At 37.6% G+C, this 24,671-nt stretch overlaps 1 protein-coding gene and 1 long non-coding RNA gene across 7 annotated transcripts; one reads left to right on the top strand and one right to left on the bottom strand.

Moving 5' to 3' along the window:
* Window positions 1-475: 475 nt before the first annotated feature.
* On the bottom strand, window positions 476-23,907 carry map3k20a (mitogen-activated protein kinase kinase kinase 20a). 3 transcript variants are annotated; one of them, XM_055032255.1, is made up of 20 exons: window positions 23,752-23,907; window positions 21,187-21,399; window positions 19,938-20,025; window positions 15,183-15,284; window positions 13,692-13,757; window positions 13,571-13,599; window positions 12,911-13,048; window positions 10,294-10,380; window positions 9,844-9,918; window positions 9,643-9,749; window positions 6,640-6,775; window positions 5,774-5,818; window positions 5,666-5,696; window positions 5,438-5,577; window positions 5,275-5,337; window positions 4,395-4,484; window positions 2,569-2,685; window positions 1,825-1,899; window positions 1,572-1,716; window positions 476-1,478 (listed from the first exon to the last, which is right to left on the bottom strand). In XM_055032255.1, the coding sequence occupies exons 2-20, from the start codon at window positions 21,343-21,345 to the stop codon at window positions 781-783; spliced, it is 2,391 nt and encodes a 796-aa protein (XP_054888230.1). In that variant the 5' UTR covers window positions 21,346-21,399; window positions 23,752-23,907; the 3' UTR covers window positions 476-780. The 3 variants fall into 3 exon arrangements, with proteins under 3 accessions (XP_054888230.1, XP_054888231.1, XP_054888232.1); XM_055032256.1 differs by having other exon boundaries at window positions 5,438-5,574; XM_055032257.1 differs by lacking the exon at window positions 23,752-23,907 and having other exon boundaries at window positions 19,938-20,021; window positions 21,187-21,249.
* LOC129361424 (uncharacterized) lies at window positions 5,250-9,436 on the top strand. Of its 4 annotated transcripts, none has more exons than XR_008606144.1 (4): window positions 5,250-5,307; window positions 6,685-6,805; window positions 6,880-7,069; window positions 9,171-9,436. It is a non-coding gene; the product is annotated as an uncharacterized LOC129361424 (long non-coding RNA). The 4 variants fall into 4 exon arrangements; XR_008606146.1 differs by lacking the exon at window positions 9,171-9,436 and adding an exon at window positions 7,444-7,614; XR_008606145.1 differs by having other exon boundaries at window positions 5,267-5,307; window positions 6,570-6,805.
* Window positions 23,908-24,671: the final 764 nt, after the last annotated feature.

Genomic DNA, 24,671 nt, shown 5'->3' with positions numbered 1-24,671 from the left:
GTTAAAAAGCTAACTCAGTACCGGTTCAAACACCAAACTCAACCCTGTTCTTTAAAAAAAATGCAGGGCTGGGTTAGCAAAATAACCCAGTGGCTTGTGTTTGTTCATCAGTTTTAAGAGAAAGATCGGTTCTAAAATAATAAAAGCTCACACATTTGAAATAAACTGCTTTATCTTCAATGTCCAATCAAATAAAAACTTGGTATTCGTTACAAGTTAATCAGGTAAACGATGAAGTGTCTCTCAGGTCCCGGGTTACGTTTGCTGAATTTTTGCATGTTTCTAAAGAAACAAATTGCAGATTGTTTTAACTGGATGGATAGGCCAGACAACTTCTATTTTTGTGCTTCACTTATTTACTTCTTTTACTCTTAAGGCAGTCGCTGTTCGTAGCTACATATGAATACATATGTTCAGCGCTGGAACTGGACAGAAAATGCTGTAAAAAAGCAGCAACAGTTCACAGACAAACCTCCAAAACTTCATTGTATTTTATTTTGGCATTGAGCTGCAATTTGCATAAAACAGTAATTATAAATAACCATTTTAAACTAGTCTATTAATGGATACAACCAGACCGTAAAATCAAATGAATTAAAGACTAAATGATCTGCTTTGTGCAATAAATACATTCTGAGCATATGGACTCATTCATTTTATCCCAAGAAAGGACATGTAAAAGTAGTTGAAGCTTGATGGCTGCATCTCACACCACAGTATGGTTCTCTTCCAGCATGCGCTTCATGTAATTCATGTTCTGATAGAAGTAGTTGGGCCGCATTATGATCTTCCTCCAGCACCATGTCCTCCCCTGCTTTCTCTCCTCCCTCGACCTCTGGCTGGTTTATTGTCCTGACGGGGTGGCTTTTTGTGTCGCTCTACTTTGATCCACCCCCCGTCACCGGCTTTGCCCCCCTCTTTTTCCTCACTGGGGTTTCCTGTCACAGACCATATACCCGGTATCAGCGGAGGGCGGTTCTGAGGTGTGACGCTGTAATTGTTTGATCGTGCCCTCCCCGGCTGCCGTGAGCCTTTTCCGCCCTTGTTGCTTCCTCTGTTGTTTGTCCACCAATGCCCCCTACCCTGCCCGCCTCCCACTGGCAATGCCTTGCCAAAGTAGCTGTTCCTCCGTTGGTCGTACATCCCTCCGGCGCTGCGCGGGCGCTCACGCTCCAACGTGCTTTCTGATGTAGTGCTGGACGGACTGCTGCCCTTAGATCCCAGGCTTAGCGGTGACAGTTTGGCCGAAAGGCTACCGGTCGGCGATGAGCAGCGAGAATCACTCCAGGGAGAGGAGCGCAGGTGGTTTGGAGAGCGGCGCAAGGCAGCGGCGTAGGAAAACGCTTGGCTTTCATGTGCAGAGAGGAACTGAGGAAGAGTTTGGGCCTCAGAGCTGTTCAGACGAGTCGTCTTGTGGTTTGACTTCTGCGTTATCATGTGTTTGTGCCGCACGTGGCTCATCCATGCAGGATCAAAATCTTAAATGAATAATATGCAAAGCTCTTTGAATATATTGATTACTTAAAACAAGAGTATTTCTTTAAAGATGTCTTTTAAGAGAAGCAACTTACTACAGTTTGTTCTATCTCTGGGGTCTGCCGTAACTGGAGTCGTTTCAATGATCAGCTCCACGTTTTTTATCTCATCTTGCCCACCGCTGTGGGTCCACACCAACATGCAGCTGTGTCTGGTTGACTTTGGTGACTTGACATCATCCTAATGTGTCAAGTGAAAAGAACACAATAAAAATAAATATTTCGATAAAGATTTTAACCATCACACGGGATTCTAGGTTTATACATTTGCTGCGCTGGAGTGACTCGCCTCATAATTGACTGTGTAGTCTATTTTCTGGTTCTGCTCCAGTCCAACAATCCACTTATCCATCAGGAATGGTGGCTGCAAGAATAACATAAAAAAGTTAAACATTTGATAGTTGCAGAGACAATACATTCATCGTGCAGGTTGATTTACAATGCTTTGCAAAAGTCTTCCTGCCTGTTGACATGTTTTTCTTAAATTGAGGAATTTCAGTCTTGTGAAGGGGTTTAAAGCAGGATTACATCATAAAACAATATCCCAAGCTTCAGCATTTTATGGAGAACTGTTTAATCCACCATATGTAAATGAAAACAGAATGACTGTACGGCAAACTACCAAGAAATGTCTGTCCACCTAATCTAATAAGCCTGGCAAAAAGAGAATTAATTAAAGAAGCGAAATCTATGGTAACTCTGGAGTAGCATCAGAGATCTTCCGTTCAGGTCGGTGTACTGTAAGTTGTCAAAGTCAAAAGAAGTCCAATTAGGAGTTTGCCACGAGCCATGTGCGACACAGCGAATGTGTGGAACAAATCTGACTTTTCCCATTACATGTAAAACCCTGTTTTCTATAAAGACATTTATCAACTCATGCAAAAGTAATTTCAGAGTTATGAGCCCAGCTCCCTTTTGTGTAAACCCAGAGGATCACTGTGACCTAGAAGACTGAGAAACCTGACTGACATCATTTAGCAATTCTAAAAACAAGGAAGAAAGAAAAAAAAACAAATGATTTTTCTGCCAACACCTTCGTCATCCGTAGAACTTCCACTCCCGGTCTGTTGGCATTAAAGATGACATCTTTGATGTAGGTTACGGCAACCTCATCTCCATCAAGCTCCATGTACATTTTCCATTTGCAGTCCTGGAAAGAAAAGAGGTAATGGCGGGATAATGTACCTCTGCTTCACACGCTTGACAAAGTTTCTAATTACACCATTATGTTGGGGAAGAAATTACTTCTTCTTGAACATAAATCAACAGCACAACCTACAGGTAGTTAACTGTAGCGGCAGTTTATGGCTCATGAAGCCTCATATACATGGTGAGACACAGCAAACTTTTAAACTCACAAAAAGAAGAGAGCTATAAAAATGCAATTTGGTGAAAAGGTTTTAGCGAAGGTTTCAGTCTTTCCCTAAATTATGATTACAAATTATTAAATAAATTCAAATTAAGAATAACACTGCAAATAATTGTCGAGCACCGGTTGATTTCTTAAAGCGAGGAGTTTTTTTGTTTGTTTGTTTCCCATGAACTGCTGCAGCCTGCATACATCATACTCCTTGGCACAAATCAGTGCAGTCTCTTTCTGCATGCAGAGTGCTGACACTGCAGTAATGAATCCTCCTATCCTAAAGAGGTGGCCGCGGAGCCACAGGTCACCGCTTAACCGTGCTGGGTTCACAGCTCGGGCCATTTCATTGTGTCGAGATCACAGAGAGAGACATCAGAAGAGTGGCGCTAACACACTCGTCTGAGGAGCCTTCGACCTCTCCTTCATCGTCCCTAGGGGCTGGAAGCGCCTCAAAGCGCGAGCTTCGGCAAGCCTCTGGCTCAGAGACACACCAGTGGCCCCCGTGTTGGCCCCGGCGTCGGCCCTGGACGGTCGCACCGGGGGCTTCCCAGGTCCGCGCTAGTCTAATCACTCCAGCAGAAACAATGTCTGGTAATGATGCCTAGGACCCAAGTGCGTCTAATGACAACTCATACATAATTCAGCACCTTTCACTTGGCTGCACGGTGATATCCTCATTAGTAGGGGACCCTCAGTGGCTGTCAGATGGTGGCCGCACAATCGCAGGCTCTCATTTTGTCTTTGAGAAGTGCAGCTGCTTCCATGACATCGCCAGCAAAGAGGGGCAAAGGGAAAAAAAAATGCAGCGCGGGTTTGTTTTATTTAGTGCAAAAAAACCTTCCAGTTTGTAAAAACAAGGCTGACACGGAACCTGACACCAGGCAGGGGAAAATAATTAGCTCTCATTTTCTCAGCCTCCTGTTTCCTTCTCCCTGCTGTGTTTTCTACCCACTAAACCACCACATGTCAGAAGAAATGGGAGGCAATTAGCAGGCTCGTTTCAGCCCCGCCGAACACACTGAAAGAGGACTATTTATGATGGGACAATGAACAGCTGAAAGATTAAATAACGTTTGCCTTTTAAAGGAAAATGACTTCTGGCTAAATGGGCTATTTTTGATTAAATTCAAACAGCAAGTGAAGAGCGGCCCCTTTCTCCACAGTTTCACACCCCAACAAAGGGGCTGTGAGCGAGTCGAGGTGGATGTGGTACAAGGCTGAGAGTGAAATGTTTATTTGTCTGGTTTAATACATGTCTAGTGATGCCCTCAATGGCCAGTTTAACAGACCGCCGTCATGCATCTTCAGAACAAACAGCTCCAGCAGCAAGCGGGCCGAGGAAAGTATCCATTATTATTGCCCAAATGTTCAAAGTCAACTCAGCAGCTCTGTGTGGTATTCATTAATTGTTGGTTTCACAGAGCCAATAAGGAGCCGCATCAGACGCTCACAGCTGCAGAACATGTTGAAGTCAATGTGTCTCTGTGCAAACTTACAGATTTTCCAGTTCCTGCTTTCCAGTGGTACCCAAACACCAGCTCCAGATTGACGGTTTTACTCTGTTCCACCTCCTTTTCCAGCTCATCCTTACAGGGAAAAAAAAAAAACATAAACCCAAATATGAGCAGAAAATATAGATGTTCCAAAAAAAAAAAAACTCAACTGGTGACTGGCCAGTCAGAATCTCAAAAACATTAATTCAGCATAACCAGTAAGTCATAAATAACAACAAAGCTCTATCTGTTCAATGTAAAATAAGTATTCATTTTGGAAGGTGTTAGGAGAAAAAAATGACTCAAAGCTAACTATTTCAGACACTGATCTGTTTAAACAGAAGACAACAAATTTTCAGCTTCAGTCTGTCATGTAACACCCTGGATTTGGAAATGTTGGCAGCTTTTTGGAAATGTTTTAATGTAAGCCTCTACATTATGGCTGTTTTCGTAATGCTAGCTGGCCTAACCATTATTATTATTATTATGATGATGATAATAATAATAATAATAATAATAATAATAATAATAATAATGGAGGAACTGGGTTCCTGTCTAAGAAAGAAATTCAAATAATTTATTTGAATTTCTTTCAAATAAATTATTTGAAATTGCTAAAGATGAATAACTGGATACAACTCAATTTCATAATACATGAAAGTACTAGCAAATTTAGTTAATATTTGCTTAATTCTTCCTCATTGTTGCTCTTGAGGTTCGATGGGCATTTGCCAAATAACAACTTAACTTTTGCAGTCAGTTCTAACAGATCATCTGAAAATGCAACTGGCTAAAATTGGTATAGTCAAGTTAAATAAAAACAAAAACCAGAAGATTTTGAAAGCAAACAACACTTCTCAATGAAAAAGAAGAAACTCCATACCTTCAGCAGTGGTGGGAAGTGGAGAAACCCGAGGTAATCATTAGTTAACTTTTCAATCTCTGCCTGTTAGGAGGACAATCTTTTTCACTTTACAGTAAAGACCAAAAGAAGTAGGCTTTGAATCTATGCTTTATAGGTTATCACGTCGTAATGAGCGCCTTGCCTTAAGGTGCATGACGTGACCTTTGGACTTGACTCCCATGTCCTTCATGTCGCTCTCTGTGAGCAGCAGCAACCTCTTCCCTGTGATGTGGTTTTCCTTGAATAGGTTGGCGTAAAGCTGCATGTCACATGTTCCATCTCCTGACACAAACAAACAATAAATTAAGAGCTGAGAGTCTGAAACATTAATAAGTCTGTGACATTAATAAGGTACAAGAAAGGAACAAACCTGCACCAAATAAGTGCATCATCCAGAAATACTGTAAAGGTAAAACAGGAACGGCATTAGTTTTAGCTGTTAAATGATACTATAGTTGGAAAAAACAGTGACACTGACCACATGCTCCTCTGTCCATGTGTATATGTCAAGGGTAGGCAGCAACTGCGGAGAAACACAGATCAAAAGATTATAGCAAAGGATTGTGTGTAAACATCATAAACATCAGGTGTGTCTATAATTTAAGAAATGTCAAAATGGAAAATGGTGATTTTTTTTTGTAATTTTACCATTTATTTTACCAGGAGAACTATGTTCATGTGATTCGTTATACCAATACTAAACAATTCTAAACTTGCTGCTAATATTCAAGTATACAGGATTTATGCTAGATTATATTTTCTTATTTACGGAATTAATCGATTGAAAATTATTTCACACTATTTTGAATGTAAAATTTCTCTAAAATAATAAAATAAATACAATAATCAACCAATAAACCCCCCTTTCCTCTATTTTGAGCCGAGTTCAGTCAGTTGAAAAAAAAGAAACAGCGAGTACTTTTCTTACCCAAGTGAAAAAGTGCGTCTCAACAACTGCACTCCACCACATCCCGAACAAATTGGCCAATCTTAATGTCAGCAAAATGTCACTTCATCATAAAAGCCTGGACTTCTCTAAGCAGCAGGCTTCATGGCTGTTTCTGCACAGCATGGCACTATACATCCTGAACACAAGGCCCCCAGGACAAGACATTCATAATGTCCACAGGTGGAGGGTTTTAGACACATCTGATCATCGTTACTTGTTTCTTGCAGTGTGGCTCATAATATATCTAAATCAAAATAATAAATTATTCATGAGGCATTGTAAAAGCATTCACGTAGAAATTGGAATGCATGGCTTTTGTATTCAGCCCCTTCTTCCCTAGACCCTAAAAAGCTTGAAGGCAGGTCAAAGGGAACACCGGATGACAAGAGACTCACTGGAGTGTTGGACTGTTCAATGAGTTTGCGCTCCCACATCTTCAGACGGCGCTCCCGCTCCTTCAGCTCCTGCTCCTTGGTGCTGAGGTCCCTCTCCAACTTCTTCAGCTGCTCAAGAGTGGCTTCAATCTCGCACCTTCAGCACAACAAACATCAGCTTTTAGAGGTTGGGCTCATCAAGATATTTCCTATAAGCAGACTAATATATCTGCACACTTTAACATGCAAATCATCTTCCAGAATTTTTGCAGCAAACATTTTTAATCTGCAAAAACAAGAAACTGGGAAGAAGGAAGGGAGCAAGGAAGGGCAGAAGGATCGACAGCGATGGAAAGAACAAGGAGACGATAAATAACAGAAAGGGAGGAACAAAGAACACATAGGCAAGAATGGAGGAGACTAGGAATAAAGAAAGGACAGAAACAAGGAGGTGAGAAACAAAGAAAGGACACTAAAAAGTAAACAATGAAGGTAAATTCACCAGTGAGCAGCAGAGCTAACATAGGAGGTTTAATTAAGGCCCTTCAGTTGAATTTTCTTGAATTATTGCACGGCGTTAAAATAGACAAACAAACAAAAAGATCCTAAAATGTCTACTCTCTATGTCACACATTACATTTTCTGGGTTTCTATATACAATTGGGGATGCTACCATGGCATCAAAATATTTAAAAAAATTAAAAAAATTGATAATTTAATGTTCCAATTACCACTGAAGAGAATAAACCAATTTAAGCTTTCGAAAGGGTTGCATTTTTATATTATTTGTGTCTTTTCTAAACGTAATCTCTCTTTTGTTTTTAGGATGTTATTGCACTTCCGATCCAAGTGCATTGTGGAGATAAAACCTGGATCTTTATTTTGTTTTGTTGTGAATGTTGAGCAACAGCTTCACAATTGCCATCTTTGAATAAAACTACCTCTTTATTTGCTTAGTAATACATTTTTGTTGATGGGGTTCAGGACATATTTCTACTAGAATTGCAGATGAGTCTTGTCGATGTTGGGAGAAAGACACTGATAACACACCTGTCAAACAGGGAACTCAACTGATGTGTTGAGCTATCCCAGAACGAATCATGAATTAAACCAGAGCAAAGCTCTGCTGGAAACCCATTAATCCTGGGAAAAATTCGGTGCATTATGCTCTACTCACGTTGGATAACTTTATTCTGTCCAGCAGGTGGAGCTGCACAAGCTTCTCACATGGCAATGATAAACAAATGTTCTCCAGGCAGGAAGGGCAAACCTTGCCTTTCCTGTTCTTTCAGTTCCTCAGCTCTGAAACTTCCCACTCAAAATAAGCCTGTGTGTTAAATCATGTTACACCTCCCGAAGTGATGAACCTTTTTTAATCTTTTAAAGTTGTGTGGATAAATACTATTTAAAGCTTCCTGGATGTTTATCAAAGAATGTTTTTGGTTGACTTTACAATGATGTGTGTTTAAAAAAGGGAAAATGTGTTGAAACAATGACAAGTAAATGATTCTTCATTTGAATTTACTTAAAAGGTAGTAGCTAAATGGCTTAACAAATAAAAGATAAATAAATTTAATATGATACAAGTAAAAATAATTCACAAGTTTATCAAAAATTGTATTTGGTTTTGTGTTTTCTGTAGCTCTATAGGATATCCTTAAGCTCATAGTTAATCATTTAAGGCTTAGCTGCTCTAAAAGCTGCACACTTCAATGAAAATCAAAAATGAACTTTAGAGAAATTAAACGTACATAGAGATGGAAAATTGAAATTCCTGGTACGGGGCTCAGGGAACATAATTGGCTATGAATGGCTAAATACTTGGGGCCTTTTCTAAAAACGCTTAGAACTGTCTATTTTATAGTTCAAACACCAAAATATGGATTCATGCACACAGTGCAAACCATGTTGGCTTTACCGCAGAAGCTAATATCTCCTCATCTCTGTTATCTGAGGTCCATCCAATCAGCACCAAGGAATTTAAACAGCGCAGAAATGCAGAATGTTCAAAACATTAACGCCGTGATAATTTTCAATCTGTTTTAAAATATCACCAAAAGCCTGTTCTTACAATAAATCTCCACAAACTGTTTATGTTGTCACCCCTGCTCCTACCAGGAACATACATAAGGACACTAATTCCTAGAAGGTTGGAAAAAATAATAAAAAGAAAGAAATAAAATTTGGATAAGTCCCAATCAAAAAGTTTAAACTTAAAGAAAGAGATCAGAATCATTTTCAAAATGTTGATGCGTATTTCTATATATACATACTTTATTCAGCTAAGTAATGTTCATTTAAAGTGCAATGAATGAAAGCAAGATAAGCATGATTATGCTGTATTCTTAAATACAAAGTCATTAGAAAAATGACATAAAAGCAGTAACTCTGTTCAGTCCAGCCAACACAGAACCTCTTCATCATCTTTGCTGGAGCTCCCTCCTGTTCTCATCAGGCACAAGTCTCTTCCTTTATGCCATCATCCAGCAAACTTTCTGTGCAACACATTCTCGCTTTCTGCCTTCCAATTCTGAAACTCCTTCCACCTGCAGATGGCTGCCTGGACACGGTGCAACCAGCACAACTTCTCAGATGAAAAACGCAAAAACTCCTCAGCAAACAGACGAGGCCCGCAGAGAGGCAGACAGAGAATAAAGTGACAGCTGAGACTCAGGCTGTGCTGAACATCACCAAACATCCAGCTGCTCATACAGGCCAATTAAACACTTCTACTTGAAAAAGATGGTGATTATTTTTAGGGTCTTATGGGTAAAGAGAGGAAGTATATCCAGATGGATCATTCTTTGGGGGTTTTCATGTCTTTATGTAGCTATCAGTGTAATTATTAAGGATCTATATGCACAATCTCAAGCTCTTTTTTATGCCTGGCGGCCCCCATCAGCTACATTTCCACATCATTCTTAGCAAACAGTTGCACATTATCTTAGGCTGAGGCAGTATACTGGCAAGAGAAAAGCATCATAAATGCATTTACAGGCTGTGCAGAAGAGCTGATCACATTACCTCCATTCAGCCTTGTTGTGAAGGAAAGAGTTGCACTGTTCAGGAAGTTGGCTGTCTTTAGCCATAGACTCCAGTGTGCTAAGAATCTGCTTGAACATCGGCCTTTCCTGCATGAACATATAAATGTACATATATTTATTATGACTCTCAGGAAAACACCCATTTTGCATGTGTTTAAATCTGACTGAAAATGTGACTCACTTTTGGCTCTGCAATCCAGCACTTCCTCATGAGCTTTGCAAAGCTTTCCGGACAGCAGCTTGGGATGGTTAGCCTCTGAAATATCCACAGGACAGAGTAACTTTACTCAGTGTCTATTACTTTAACTTAATCTCACCTTGGTATCTGTAAAGTGAGATTGCGTCTAACAATAACAAGGCTGGTTATCCAGTAAAGTAGTTGCGACCCTAGTCCATCACACTGTCTCCACCAAGAGTGGCTTGGCATTGACTGATAAGTATTGGAAAATAAACTGTTGTACTACCAGTATAACTATCATTATATAGATAGTACAAAGAACAAAATTAACACTTTTACAGTAAACGTTTCTGCATTAATTCATAATTTTAAAAAATTTAAAAAACAAATAAAGAACCTAAAGCTCACAGGGTATGAAATGTATATCTGTATAAAAAGCACATCATAAAATACCTCATTTTTCTCCACCACCAGCCAGGCTACTTGCAGGCCTTCAAGGCCTTTAAATGGTATTTCACGTGTTAGCATTTCCCAAAGCACCTGCCAACGAAAGTTAGGGAAAAGAGTCAGGAAAGAAAGTAATAATGCACACACATGTACAATCATTACATCAATACATGCAAATAAATGTATTTATGCTAACAGTGCATTGTGTTCCACTCAGGATTTCTAAAGGTAAAGGTTTAAATAGTTTTTGTCCATCTGGCGAGATGTCATGTCCTTTTCCTGACCCTAAACATGTACAAGTCCTGGATTCAGGGAGGTTTAAGCCTGGTGATCCCCTCTGGACACCTAATTGCTTGTTGTTCTAGAGCAGGTTAAGTTCTGGGTGGTTCTGACCACACCAGTGTACCAGCCAGTACACATTATGTCTGTATGCAGACTAATTACTGTCCCAGATCAGCCCAGTGGCAATAGCAGCAACTGCTATTGACTTGAAACGTCAGCAGACATTTCAAGTCTGCTGATGTGAAGTCTACTGTGAACAGGGAGAAGAGGAGCGAGGAGAAGAGGAGCCCCCTAGGTGCTAGGAGTAGCACCTAGGGGGCGCTAGTCCTGATGGTACTGAAGCCAATTAAAGTCCTTAAGATGAAGAAGTTTAAAGCATATAATTTGGCTATAATTTTTTTGAACTTATTTTTTGTCTTCTGCAGATTAAAAAGACAATCCTGAAATTTCTTTTGTTGCCTCACTCACGTCAGTACAGAAGCATTTGAACAGCAGTAATATTAGCCTGATTCCTGAGGCAATAAAACATTATATTTACCTTTTCTGATGATAACAAGATTATATCACATGCCTGTTTATTTCTAAATTAATGGTTGTTAGGTTATTTATGACGCTAGGTAGTTTTAATTATTTAAAGATAGTATCACTTTGACCTTAAAATGTTATTAAAACATTGTCATTAAAAGGAATTTTACAGCAGATTTGACCAAGAGTTGGCAGTAATAGCTGCTATGTTTAGGGTGATTTCTTTTTACCACATAGGATCAGGTTGGTTTGGATCATTTTTCTTCCTTAATAAATAAAATAATCATTTTAAAAATCTATTTTGTACTTACTCATATTATCCATGTTTGATAATTACATTTAATTGATTATCTAAAGCATCATCTCAAGCGTGGGAAAATAGCAAAAACCAGAAGTAAATCTGGAAAGAGGCAATTACTTTTTTATGGCACTTGTACCATATTTGACTATGAGTGAAGGGAATTGTTTGAAAATGTAATCTACTCGCTGAAGGGATCTTTCTTCAGAATACTGAATCTAATTTGCACTTACTGTACAAATTAAGAGTGGCTCATTACATAGTCTGAATTAAATTTCTTTTCCTGTCCTGCAGAAAGTTTCATGTTATCTGATAGAAAGTTTAAAAGTGTAACGGAGAAAAGACTAATTTTATGTCTACTTCCAACACACCAAATTTCTAAGAAGTTGTTCTTCTACAAAGGTCACAACTCTTGCTTCTGACCACCCACGAAGAAAAAAAAATGTATGAAAAGTGCCTAGCAGCCAAGAGAGAGACTAAAGTGCATTTTTGTGCAAATGTATTTACCGTATTAAAATTTTCCACAAGTTTGATTCCTCTTTGCTGGAAGAAAAGGCCTGTCACTCAAGTCTTCACTTTAGAAACAAAGTAGAGACCAGATTCTTCAGCTCAGGCTTTTATCTTCACAGTTCTCATCAATCACTCATGACCTTTCACTTTGCATCAGATTGCCACTTAATTGTATCGGCTTATTTGTAGGACAAATAAATCAATCAAAAGGAAGAAAACTACAAATACTGTCAGGAACTCTGATAATTTCTGAATTTAAAACTTTAATTTAGGAATGATGTCAAATTTGACCAAACTGTGAAGGAAAACGAGTGAGATTTGTTCATTGGATCTGCATCCCCAGAACCAGAACCAAGCAGAAAACTGCAAAAAGGCTTCAAGTCTAGACATTTAAGAGTTGCTTTTGAAACAGTACAAATATTTTGATATATAATGATGGCACTCGACCAGTAATTTTCCCTGGTTTTGTCAATTGATGACTGTTCTATGACTTTGAGTGTTTGTGTTTTTTTAATATGTAAAGCACTTTGAACTTTCTTGTTGCTGAAATGCGCAACAAATAAACTTGATTGATTAGTGATGAGGCAAAGATGTTCAGAAATCCACATGAATGCTTTGGTATAACATTTATCGCCACTTTTAGTGAACATGGCAGACATATTTTAACATTATAACTACAATGTTTATTTCTTTCACTTTTCACTTTTAAAATAACCCTTTCAAGAAACAAAACAAAAAAAAAAAACACAAATTTGCAGGTTTTTATTAGTTAGGTGTTACTATTGTTGATATTAGGGACACAGCATCAGTAGTTTTCTGACGTGAGAACATGATTATTTCAAGGTTTAACAGAAAGCCAGGATTTTGTATCTTGTGTACAAGATTAAAAAAAATCTTGTGTGCAAGATCTGTGCAAGATCATCAGGCGTTAATCTTCATCTTAAAGACAGTGGTATAAACAAATATGCATATTTTGAACTGTACATCAGTATGTTTTATTAAACTCACCACGCCATATGAGAAGGTGTCGCATGTCTCTGACACAGGGAGGCTCTGGATAACCTCCGGAGCCATCCAGGGAAACGTTCCCACTAAGGACATGTGCGTTGTGTGGGATAAGAACTTAGATGCCCCAAAATCACATATCTGAGTTGACAAAACAAAATAATTAGGCCTGCTTAGTCATATTTAACATGTCATGAACCTTATTTTTTTTCACACAATTTAGGTCACAATAAAAAATAAAATAAATAGGAACAATCTTGAATTATTAAAGCAAATGTGAACAACAGTAGATAAAGAGCATATGCCTCAGACACTCATCAGCGAACCATAATCTTGATTCCTCCAGTTAATCATAGAAAAGTCAAACTGAATCTGAAAAACCCTGAACTGAAATGAGAGTAGTAATTTTTGTTTTATGTAATTAAATGTGATCCAATCTGCCCACTAAGTTGCATAGGCTGCACTTCCAGTGACTAGTTATAAATGTAAAGTTAGTCACTGCCCTCTTGTGTTCAAGCTGCAGATAAATACAAATACTTGTATTTTCCTGCTCTAAAACTTGGACAAAATATAACTCAAATTTAGCAAAATACCATATTTTAATGTTTGTATTATGATTATTATTATTATTATTAAAACAAAAAGAGACATGTAACAACTTACCTTGAGAACTTTGTCGGCGCCCAAAACAACTGAAAAAAGCAAACATAAAAATTGTCTCTAAAACATAAGAGATGTAAATGTTGGAGCAATTTAGTTCATGTGTAGATATGAAATCTGTTACCATTCCTGGATTTCAGGTCTCTGTGGATCACCTTAATCGGGGCCTCTGAATGTAAATAATGCATTCCTAAAAGAGAGGAGAGGAGTGAGAGATCAGCAGAAACTCGCTTTGCATGAATTGCTTCCCTAAACACAAGCTGCAGTTACCGGCAGGAGCCGTGAAAAGCCCACAAGTGAAAATGTTTAAAGTCAAAATGCTTTCTAGAATTCAGCAGGTTTTTCTGTGAATGCTGTGACTTGTTTAGTGATAAAACTAAAGTCATAAAACTTAACAACTCTGTTAACAACCAAAGCCAGTAGCAACAAATCTAACGCCATATCTGATTCACTTTAGGATGAATTTAAAGAATCAGTTACACTTCTTCTTCATTCATAAAATCATAAAAGTCATGTTTTGTCACTTGATAAGATTTATATGTATTACTTATCTTAGACTGAAATAAACAGAATAATTTATGGTTTTTTATGAGTGTGTGTGGATTTTAGTGGGTTATTCTGTTATTTAAACGATGTGGGTGGACTTGGATGAGTCATGTGCTTCAGGTCGCATTACTAATAACAGACCAAGAGACGCCATTTGAAACAAACCAGTGAAGTCTGACTGGTTTCTAATTTATTTGTTATATTTCATCTATCAGCACAATACATAATTACCCAGTAAGACGGTTTCTAATCCATTTCAAAACTAAATACGTGTCCAGATTCAGATATCTGAACAGTTTTTAAAACATCCTGGACAATTGAGTGCAACACATTTACTGTGAAAATGCACACTTGACAGTCAGATGTGACAATAAATAGTTGGATAATAATAATAAATAACAGTTGGTCTGTTCATCCCAGAAATGATAAAATAGCAAAAGGCAGAAGTTGGCGTCTGATTTGGTAGTGTGATGTAAGGGTCAATTCACAGTTTTTTGGTATCAGCTGCTTTTTAAATCCTGTCATGTTTTAACTTGATTTAAATCCACACAAATTTCTACAACAATTTGCAATATCTTTATATAAAAAGAGATAAATCACTCTCAAGTCGTTTTGCAGTTTCTCACTGGTTTTATTCCATAATGTTTCTATATTTAGTTCCAACTGTCTTTCAATCAACTGTGACCAGGTTTCCTGACTGTGCAGAAAAAAACCCCACATGATGCAGTCACCACTATGTGGTGTGACCAGGGTGATGTACAGTATTAGTTCATTAGAAGGCAGAACGCTTGGTTTCATCTAAGCAGAGCAATATGGCATCATAACTTTGCCCTGCTTTCAACATCTCCACAACTTTATCCCTCACTGATCTGCACACCAAACGTTTTATTTGTTAAAAAAAATGTTAAACTGTCAAATAATATGTGTCATTGTAATGTGATGAAATGTTGACGAAGTCAAGGAGAACAAATACTTTTAAAGGCACTGAACTTGCTGTCTTGTCACTTCCAGATAATTCTTCTGTTCTTCAGTGTGTTGAGAGAAAGAATATCTCCTTCTTGTTCTTTACCTTTAGCAATCTCTGCAGCCCAGCTCATGATCTGCCCCATTTCCATCTCCTCGCTCTCATCACTTGACAGGTAATCATAGAGGGAGCCACCGCTTGCATACTCTGAGGAAACATTAGGAAAATGTGTCTTTGATAGAGGAAAACACCAAGAACTCAAGTTTTCTGTGAATTGTTTAAAAACTGACCCCACACGAGTGCCAGTTGACTGCAGTGTCAAGCTCAATCATTGAAATTCCTGTTGTCCTTTGTCTCTTCGGGAGGTATTTGTCACTATCACACTATCCCACCACACAAAGGAATAACCTCTCTGGCCTGTTTTCAAAGGTTTCACTTGCATACTTCTAATGAGCCATTAGCAGGATATAAAACTTGACAATCACACTGTGCTCTGCAAAATCTGCTTTTCAGAAAAAAAAAAAAGAAAAAGCCCAAGACGCTGGAAGAAAGGCTTTGATGAAGCTTCTGTATATCAAAGATATGTAGAGCAGGGATCGTTTCATTTGTAGACGGGGGCTATTTAGGTGCTTCAATAAAGATAAACAAGCAGCAGCTAGAACAGCAGGAAGGCTCTGTTTGTGCATAATAACCAACGATATCCTAACGCGGTACTGTAAACATGTACAGGCACCAAGACAGGAGCCTAATTAACAATCATAAAACACACAAAAAAAGACTCATTATTACAGCGCCTGACTTCATGAGGCTTCTTTCTACTTCTAGAAGAAGGAGTATGTCTATAGATGTAAATACTTGTTTCTTACAAAATTACTTCCTTATTTTGGTTAAGCCTTCTGCACTTTGCACCTGAACAAGCTTGTCCACATGGTACAGATAAAAATGACAGGTCGGTTGTAAAGCATACTTTTGAGCTCAGAGAGATGAAAAGGCTAAGCTAACTTACATTTAGTCAAGCAGGCACCTTTACCCTCTAACAACAACTCAGCGAAACTCATCAAGTTTATATTGCTGCTAAGTGACAGCAGATATGGATAAACTCCTGCAAGTCCCTGAGAGACTTCATAGAAAGAGGAAACTGGTTGTGTCAACATTCAGGGACAATTTCCAACAACGCCAATGAATGAGGACCTGGCAGAGCAAACAAGTAAAGCTTTTTTTTCTGTTGATTGTGCTAATTAGATTCTGCCGTCATAAACTCATACAGCTTGCCTCGCCGCTAAAGGAGAGCTCAGGACTTTCTCTAACTCCCGAGCATTTTCCTCCACTGTAACCGGAAAAGCTCACCAATGCGGTATTTTGTAAAAAAAATAAAAATAAAAGTCTGTAAGAAGTCCTGCAGGACCATCCATGTTAAACTGTGATACAGCTCTTCTGAGAATCATAAAAGTTTTTTCTTCTGCTGCTGTTCCAAGAAAAAAGACAACCTTATTTGAGGACAAACATGTCTCACTTTTACTGGAAAGCCGTCGTTAAATTAGGTGAATCATAATTTTAATTTAAAACTCTAAAATATATCCAAAGATTACCTGCACATTTTGCTGCAATGGAAAGATTTATTCTTGTCATTTTTTATGGCAGTTTTGTGAAATAAATGTAGGATATTTTGCTTTCAGTTTCATTTTTTATTCCATGCCGCTTAGATTCACTCATCTATTTGCAAAACTTCACATGCACAGCCCTGTTAAAAAGCAAGCATTTTGTGATGTAAAAAATTACACAATTATAAATTACTTCAAAATAGTTTCTGTGTATAATGAGACATTTATGTTGAACAATTCAAGGGGTAAAAAACTAATTTGCTAATAAGAAAATTCTTAAATTAATCAGATTTTTAGCTCCTTTGGGTTTTATTTCAGTATTCTGTCTTTTGATGGAGTCGATCAGCATCATACAGAAGCTTCATTTAGGATCACTAAACCTCCCACTCTTTCTCATGAGATTTAATTCTGGTCTTTGACTAGACCATTTCAAAGCTGAAAACCTATTTGTTGAGCAGGGTGTTTACCTGGACTTACTGTAATATATTTAAAAAATCTGTTTTCAGTCTTGTTTTTTATCAGGCAATTGATTTTAAATCATCTGAAAAAGCAACCTCACAGCACAATGCTGCCACTACTCTATTTCACTTTAGGTCCAGTGCTCAACGGATCATATGCAATGTTGTTTCTTTTAGATGTACCATCAGAGTCCAGAGACAAAACTTCATCAGACCATGAAATTCTTTCACAAGATTCTGGGAGAGTTGTATAGAGATGTTTTATTTGGAGTAAAATGATTCTGTCTTGCAATAATATTCCTTTGTAATGGTGCACACCATTTTTCTGTTGGAGAAGGATTGAAGTTTAAATGACTTTTTAGTCATTCTAGAGAGCGGTACAAGTTTTGTAATGTCATATTTTCTCAAATTACCAATGACAGTCTTTATTGTACCATGTTTCTCTCCCTTCTTCTGATTGATATCATAGTACAGTGAGATGGTTTGGATCTTTTGGAGCCTCTCTGCAAAAACTGTAGCTTTTATTAAATGCAGGACCCAACAGGACAAAAGGTTTGAAATAAACCTTAGTGGTACTTTTAGGATATACAAGATTTGAAGACATTTGCAACAAGTTTTAAAAAATGTTTTTGTCTAACAAATTTGTTAATTTTTTACTATAATTTTACAGAATGACTATTGCATTCTATGTGGAAAAAGTTGTGAAAATATTAAACTTGGTCTTAGTTGCTTCATAAAATCCCAGATTAGAATGTTGTCATAAAGTTAATTCATATCAATTCTTCAACGCAAAAAGGAAGAACTGACAGGAGCTAAAAATGTGATTGATTTAAGAATTTTCTTATTAGCAAATTAGTTTTTTATCCCTTGAATTGTTCAACATAAATGTCTCATCATACACAGAAACTATTTTGAAATCATTTATAATCTCTCAAGTGGTCTTTGCTTTTAACCTCTGTTGCATGGATATATTTTTCTACTGCACTTTCTTCTCCCACTCAACTTTCCATTTACATCCTTGAAATTAGCACCTTGGTTAGCAATGACATTTTGTGGCTTTTTCTTCTGATCAAAATCTTTTATTCCTTTTATCATAAGCTATTATAATCAAAATGGCCAGAAATAAACAATTTAAAAGTATCAAGTTTAGTATAATGGCTGAATTTCAATTTTTAATTATGATAACAATAATTTTATGGTTACACTGCCACATAATTTATTGGTGTAAACTCAAAGTCTTGATGAAAGGAGGTGAAAGGCCTTGGTCAGGATGTGGGTGCGACTCTTACAGTTTTCATTCGCAGCATATTTCCTCAACAAAGGCCGATCTTTGTTCAAATATGGACAGAACTTTAAAAATGTGGGAGTGGGCTCTGCTACCAAGAATGCAATGCTTTCTAAACTTCACAGATTTTTGCGCACTGAGTCACCGAACACAAACTGTTTGTTTTAAGTTATTTTCATTATACGATGAGCAACCAGGTTCAGACAGAAACCTTTTCTTAATAGCTCATTTTCACATCTTATATGGACACTGAGTGCTGTCTGAACCTATCAGAAAATAAAAGTACATGCCTGCACACGCTCACATCTGCTGCTGAGGCATAAGGACACATCGTTTCCCAACCCCAAAAGATCCCTCAGGATCAAACCACATAATCTACATTAGACGCAACAGATCACCAGCAAGTCAACTGATGTTTCAGTAAAATTACAAATAAATAACTCATTAAAATATATCAATTCTAATGATAAAAGGTTAAAGGAGAAGAAGAGTTGTGTATATTTTTAACTCTTAGTACACCCACTGTGCTTCCGTTCACTGGGTTTTTACCTTCATTCTTTGATTCTAAATATAGGACTTTTTTTTCTTGGCCTGATTCTTTTACGTTCTGGTTTTTGTTATTGTTATTTCCTGATAGAAGCCTCTTATTGTGGTTTCGCCTTCATCGTCTGACTGGATTTTCTTTCAGTAACACTTCACCAGAGCTGCAGAGGAGCCTTATCAGATTGCACAGAAATAAAAGACCAATGACAAGCATTCAGGTCAGTAACTTTTAGCTCAACCTGCTGTTAATAAAAACGAAGCTAACTGAGATCAAGCATGCTTCTGAACCCATTACTGAAGCACAACAGGCCTGCAGTAATCACCTCTATGTAGTCGATGACAGTGCAACAGGAGCAACAGCTGAAGCATCGTCTAAAACCACAGAAAGGGTGTTTTGAACTGTGGTGAAGTAAAGGAAGTTGTGTGGACTGTTTAGCCACCTTTGTCTTCCAGTAAGTTGAATGCAGATGGTGCAAAGCTTTTCAAGGCTGACCAATCCGTGAAGAAAACAAACATCCTAAGACATTCTTATTAAGTATTTTACAAAAATGTTTAAAGAAATATAAAGAATGTTTCAAAGTCAATACAAACTTTCAACTTTGGCACAATCATGCAAACTATTGTTGCTGCCTTTGAATTTCTCATTTTATGTATGATTGCATGATTCAATAAATCTTTGAACATATTTCCTACTTTAAGAATGATTTTACCCAGTACTTTGTGGTTTAAACATCAACTTTACTTTTTGCCCTTTACATTATTCGCCCTGAACCAAAGGGGGTAAAAAATACTGACAGGCACACAGAAAGGTTGTATGACCATTTGCACTAAACATGATTTATGTTTTTTTGTTGTTGTTGTTTATTTTTGCTTTTATAGAAATGTATCCAAGGCTCAGCTCTTTATTTATGTAATTTTGTAACTTTGTAGTGTTTGATTTTTCGGTTGGAGGAGGATTGATGTTTAAACTTACCAGTGACGATTCCATAGTTGGGAGCCTCAACAATTGCACCATAAAACTGGATGATGTTCCGGTGGCTGAGGACACTGAGGATTTCTGCCTGAGGAAGAAGACGAGGAGATAAAAACTAACTTTAAAGATGAAAGTAGGTTAAATAGCTTTTGACTTGGTCTGATAAAATCAGCTACCTTTAAGAATCAAACACGTGGATTGTTTAGATTTTGCCTGCAGCACTATTTGCAGAAATATTTTGCAATAAAATGTATTTAAAAGTGTGAAATGTTGGCAGAGATTGACAGAAAGATCACAAAGTGGAGTTTGGCTGGAGGCTGCAGCTTTAAGGAGGAGGGGCTTTGTGACAGGAAGCATTCAGGCACCCTGAGTGGATGAATTGAATTGATTTATCAAACATGCATGACAAAATCTAATCGACACTCCAATTGTGTTTTTGATGAGTAAATCATCCAATCACATTGTAATGTCATACATTGCTCAAAATCTTTTAAAACATTAAATATTTGTCGGCATAGGCGCTAAAATCCAAAATATTGTAGGATAATTCGATGAGTAATGTTTGTAATGTTGTGGGCTAAATCTTTTAGTTAAAAAAAAAAATTTAAAATAACTTTTAATTGCCTGCGAATGTATATTTCATCCTCAATTGATTAAAAGTGTAGCATATATAAAAGAACTATCAATGTCTAATTTTTGCCCAGAAAAGCTTACGTCTGGTGGTTTTTTGAATGAACAGAAACCTGACAGAATGAGTTCATTTAATTGTTATCACAGTCTATAATTAAGGGAACAATTGGTTCAATGTGAAAGGATTACATTATCATTTTCACTGAACAATCATCTCTTTAGCAGCTGAGTGAAGTTGAATGGATATCTGTGATCTCTTACAATTTTATAAAAGAAACAATGGGCAATATTCAAACACTCAAAGGCCAACCCCTGTAAAACAATTTCCCCTGAACAGATTTCAAAGATAAATCTTTTTTTGTCCTTAAGAGAACTAGTCTGTGCTTTCAAAGAGATTTCAGGAGCAGTCTCTGCAGTAATTGGGCCAAACACTTTCTTTCCTTTGGCAATAAATGTTTCTTCTTGCAGCACATATCTCAGAGTGGGCGAGCATAATGACCATGAGTGATGGGTAAAGAAGTCGCCACATCCAGCTAAATGGGGTAGTAATTAAAATGATTACCACACTGACAATTAAAAAGTATATAAAAGGGGACCCCCGGGCAATTATGTCTCCTACCTCATTCTCAATCTTTAGCAGTTTTTTCACTGCTACCTCTTTGTCCTGGGAGATCCACCTGGCCCGGTACACGCTCCCGAAGCTGCCGCCGCCGCAGTTCTCGTAGAAGAGGATGTCATCGAACTGGATGTGCACGAAGGACGCTCTGGGAGACGACATCTCATAATGACGCTCGGCTCAGACTCAGCTTCACGAGTTGAGTCCAACCTACAGCTACGTGACATAAACAAGATGCATCAATTTTGATCAAACTCAGCTAAAATGAAAGGCTACTTGTCTGCTTGTATAAGGATGCTGCAGACGATGCAGTTTGGCTCAAGCAGGGATTGTGATTATAAACCAATGCAAAAGCAGGGAGGGGTCCTCATATTCTCTTTATCTTTCCAAGCGAAGAATGAGACAGCTCTGCTCATGTAGAGGCCAAACATGATTTGTAAACCCATGTTGGGAGCCGCCACAGCAGAATCCACAGATTGATTTTCACCTCCCTTGTTTGTCTGCAACAGCATAAAAGCATCTTGTACAAAAAAATAATAATAATTCCATCATTACAGGAAATTGGAGCTCTGTTATTGTTCCTGGGCTTGCCCATTTACGGTGGAGCAATTACAGCTCTTAAAAGGCTGTTACCTTGGTCTTCATTGGGATTACTATCCATCACAGTGGGAAATGTCTCCATTGTCACAGAGGGGAGTCGCCGCTTTCTGCTGATTTACTTGTATTAATGCTATACTTAGCTTCAAAGCAATTTTCTCAGTAGCCCAGTTCCCCAACCTTCAGTATTGTCCGACCACTCAAGAAGCCTGGGTTACTGGGATATGGTGGCACTCCTCCAGTCATTGCTGCAGGTTTCTCACCTGACAGCAAACACTGCTTCAATGTGCAATCACATCTGATGGCCAAATAGCAAATCCAGAACCAGCCTGAGGCATAAGCAAACTAAGCTGCTGCTTAGAGCCTCTGGGACAAAAGAGGCACTAAGATATGCTTGACTTATCAACAGAAATACAGTTACAAATAAATTATACTGAAATTTTTTATTAAAAATAAGCCTATTTATGAGCTTGATTCAAATTTATCTGTATATTGGGTTTAAAAGTACCAACAAACACATTACTTGTCATCAAATTAAATCAATTGCTTAAAAGTTATGTTAATAGATTAAATGCAGCGGTTACAAATGTTTATGTTTGATTTCTGCTAAACAATAATTAACAGCTAAATATGTTTTTCTACTTTCTGGCTGAACTGAAAATGCAAAGATTTCAACAAAGAAAATTCAAAAACAATTTTTTTAAAACAGCTCCAATTCTGCACAGCTGACAGTCAACAAATACTGTCAAATCCTACGTTAATAATCCTTGCTCATCAAAACTGTTTTTCATTATGAAAACATAACGAGAGCCACATCAGAAGATATTCAATGCTCATTTTAAAACAGTGGTGCCAGCTCAATATTTGAGAAAAAAGCTTTAATTTTCTGATATGGGTCTGATTCGCTAGGAAAAAATAAAGCAACTTTCACTGTAATGTGTTCAGATTCATCTGCAGATGTGCGACTGTCATCCTGAACAAACAGAGGACATCCATGAAATTGAAATACCTTTCCTTTCTAGGTTCTTAAGAGTTTTTGCACATCCTCTGACAGTAATTTATGACCAACTGAATTATAAAGTGATTTTTAGTGCACTGTATAACATAAGTTCAAACCAGATAAAATGTAATTCTAACTATAAATACATTTTCTGTATAGATGTATTAATATTTTTTGTAAATTGGACTTATCTGATATGTGACATGCCTTTAGACGACATTTGTCATTAACATACATGCCATTTACATAAACTGTTACTTTTTACAGCAACACCTTCCCCACTGAAGAGTGGTGTGAAGACATATGTTGGTGCTCATGTATGGCATGTTCACTAATCTGCATGTGGACAACCGATGACCAATTAGGGCCCACCAGACCTAAAATTGTCTGAGTCTGGTCATCATCTCATTTCTCAATGCATGTTCAAATTTAAAACCAATTTAATCATATCTGCTGGCTGTGTCTGTGATGAAAATCAGTTAATGTTTACTGTAATGATGAATATATTTGAATAAATAATGCACAATTTCTCTGTTTGTTTGTTTTGTTTTTACTGAAAACCCTCTGAAAAAACCCTTTACTGAAAATACTTATTCATCGACTTGTAACTCAGACTAAGGTGGTGTTGTAGCAAAAGGTCTATAATATTAATTCAATAGCTGAAAAATTTGCTGAAGGGCCCCAGGTCAAAAACCACATGCAGACTTTACTGTGTATGGAAAAATGCACAACTACTGCTTACAACATACAAAGGCTATGTTGTAAGCACTGATTTGCAAATAGTATATATTACGCAGCAGTTCCAACTCCTTTACGCCCTGATCTACTGGAAATGGATGTTACTACAACTTGTCCGTCTCCACATGGCAGCAGAAACTCTTCCAGCCAGTGAATTTGCCTTCTTTTCCCACTCAAAGGGGGGCAAAGGGGAGAAAGTCACAGGCTGGGAAGTTGTTAGAAACTTTACATACCAACATTCAGAGCTCGGTGTGACGCCTGGCAGCAGCGGCTCGGTGCTCCTGGTCGCGCCGGGCACGAAACAAACTCAAAGGAATACAACTGGCAGTTGTTCCGGAGAATTCTCGTGTGACGTTCTTTCATTTCTGATTTCCCGTTCCCTGCCCCAGTCGTTCGACTGGTTGCGCAACTCTGGGTAAGCGGCTAATTCAGCAGAATAACTAATTTCCCCAGCGACCAAACTGATGACAACAGCTCCCCCTGCTGGAAGGCAGTGAGATAACCCGACACTTTTCCAGATTTGTTTGCATATTGTTTGTCAATATTGCCAGAAGCGGGTGAAGTCGTCAGAAATGATGCGTAAGACCAGTATTACTTCCGTATATATTTTTCTCTAATAGAAGTAAAAAAAAATAAATAAATAAAAAAACAGATTAATAAAAAGGCCAGTTAGAAAACAGAAAAAACACACATGTCCAGATGAAGATTTTCACAACATAAGATTGAAATCAGTACTTACAAATTGTAGAACTGCTAAATATTCTTTCAGTGACAAGATGTACTGTGTACTGAATATTTACTATGTCAGTAAATATCCAGGAAGCAAAGGGTGAACAATTAGGTTTTTGCACCAAGAAACCCTCCTCACTGAAAAGCATGCAGATTCATAGACAGGTGCGAAATGATAATAAAAATATAAGCCCTAAGAGACTGTACAGTAAGAACAAATATGAGTAATAATGTACATTTACTAAAAACCTACTTACATAAAGAAACATGCAGCTACGTAGAATCATTTTAAAAAAGGAATTATAAAATAAAAAAAATGACAAAAAAACAGCTCAAAATACAGGTCTGGAGGAGCTGTGCAAAGGGGTAAGAACTCCAGGATTTTACATTTTATGTTTCGTCATCTCTATTATGCTTATGCTAA

Source organism: Poeciliopsis prolifica, unplaced genomic scaffold, assembly GCF_027474105.1.
Source record: "Poeciliopsis prolifica strain line A6 unplaced genomic scaffold, Auburn_PproV2 SCAFFOLD007, whole genome shotgun sequence".
Classification (NCBI taxonomy): domain Eukaryota; kingdom Metazoa; phylum Chordata; class Actinopteri; order Cyprinodontiformes; family Poeciliidae; genus Poeciliopsis; species Poeciliopsis prolifica.
The sequence above is the reverse complement of the archived record's forward strand: the minus strand, read 5'-3'. Positions and strand labels throughout refer to the sequence as shown.

What these genes read in the sequence shown, in the direction of transcription:
- map3k20a (XM_055032255.1), bottom strand. Translation starts at nt 21,345, where the DNA reads ATGTCGTCTCCCAGAGCGTCCTTCGTGCACATCCAGTTCGATGACATC. An exon ending in GATGCACTTATTTGGTGCAG is followed by an intron (nt 5,578 to 5,665) that starts GTTTGTTCCTTT and finishes TGTTTGTGTCAG; the next exon opens with GAGATGGAACATGTGACATG. An exon ending in AAGCAGGAACTGGAAAATCT is followed by an intron (nt 2,686 to 4,394) that starts GTAAGTTTGCAC and finishes TTTTCTTTCCAG; the next exon opens with GACTGCAAATGGAAAATGTA.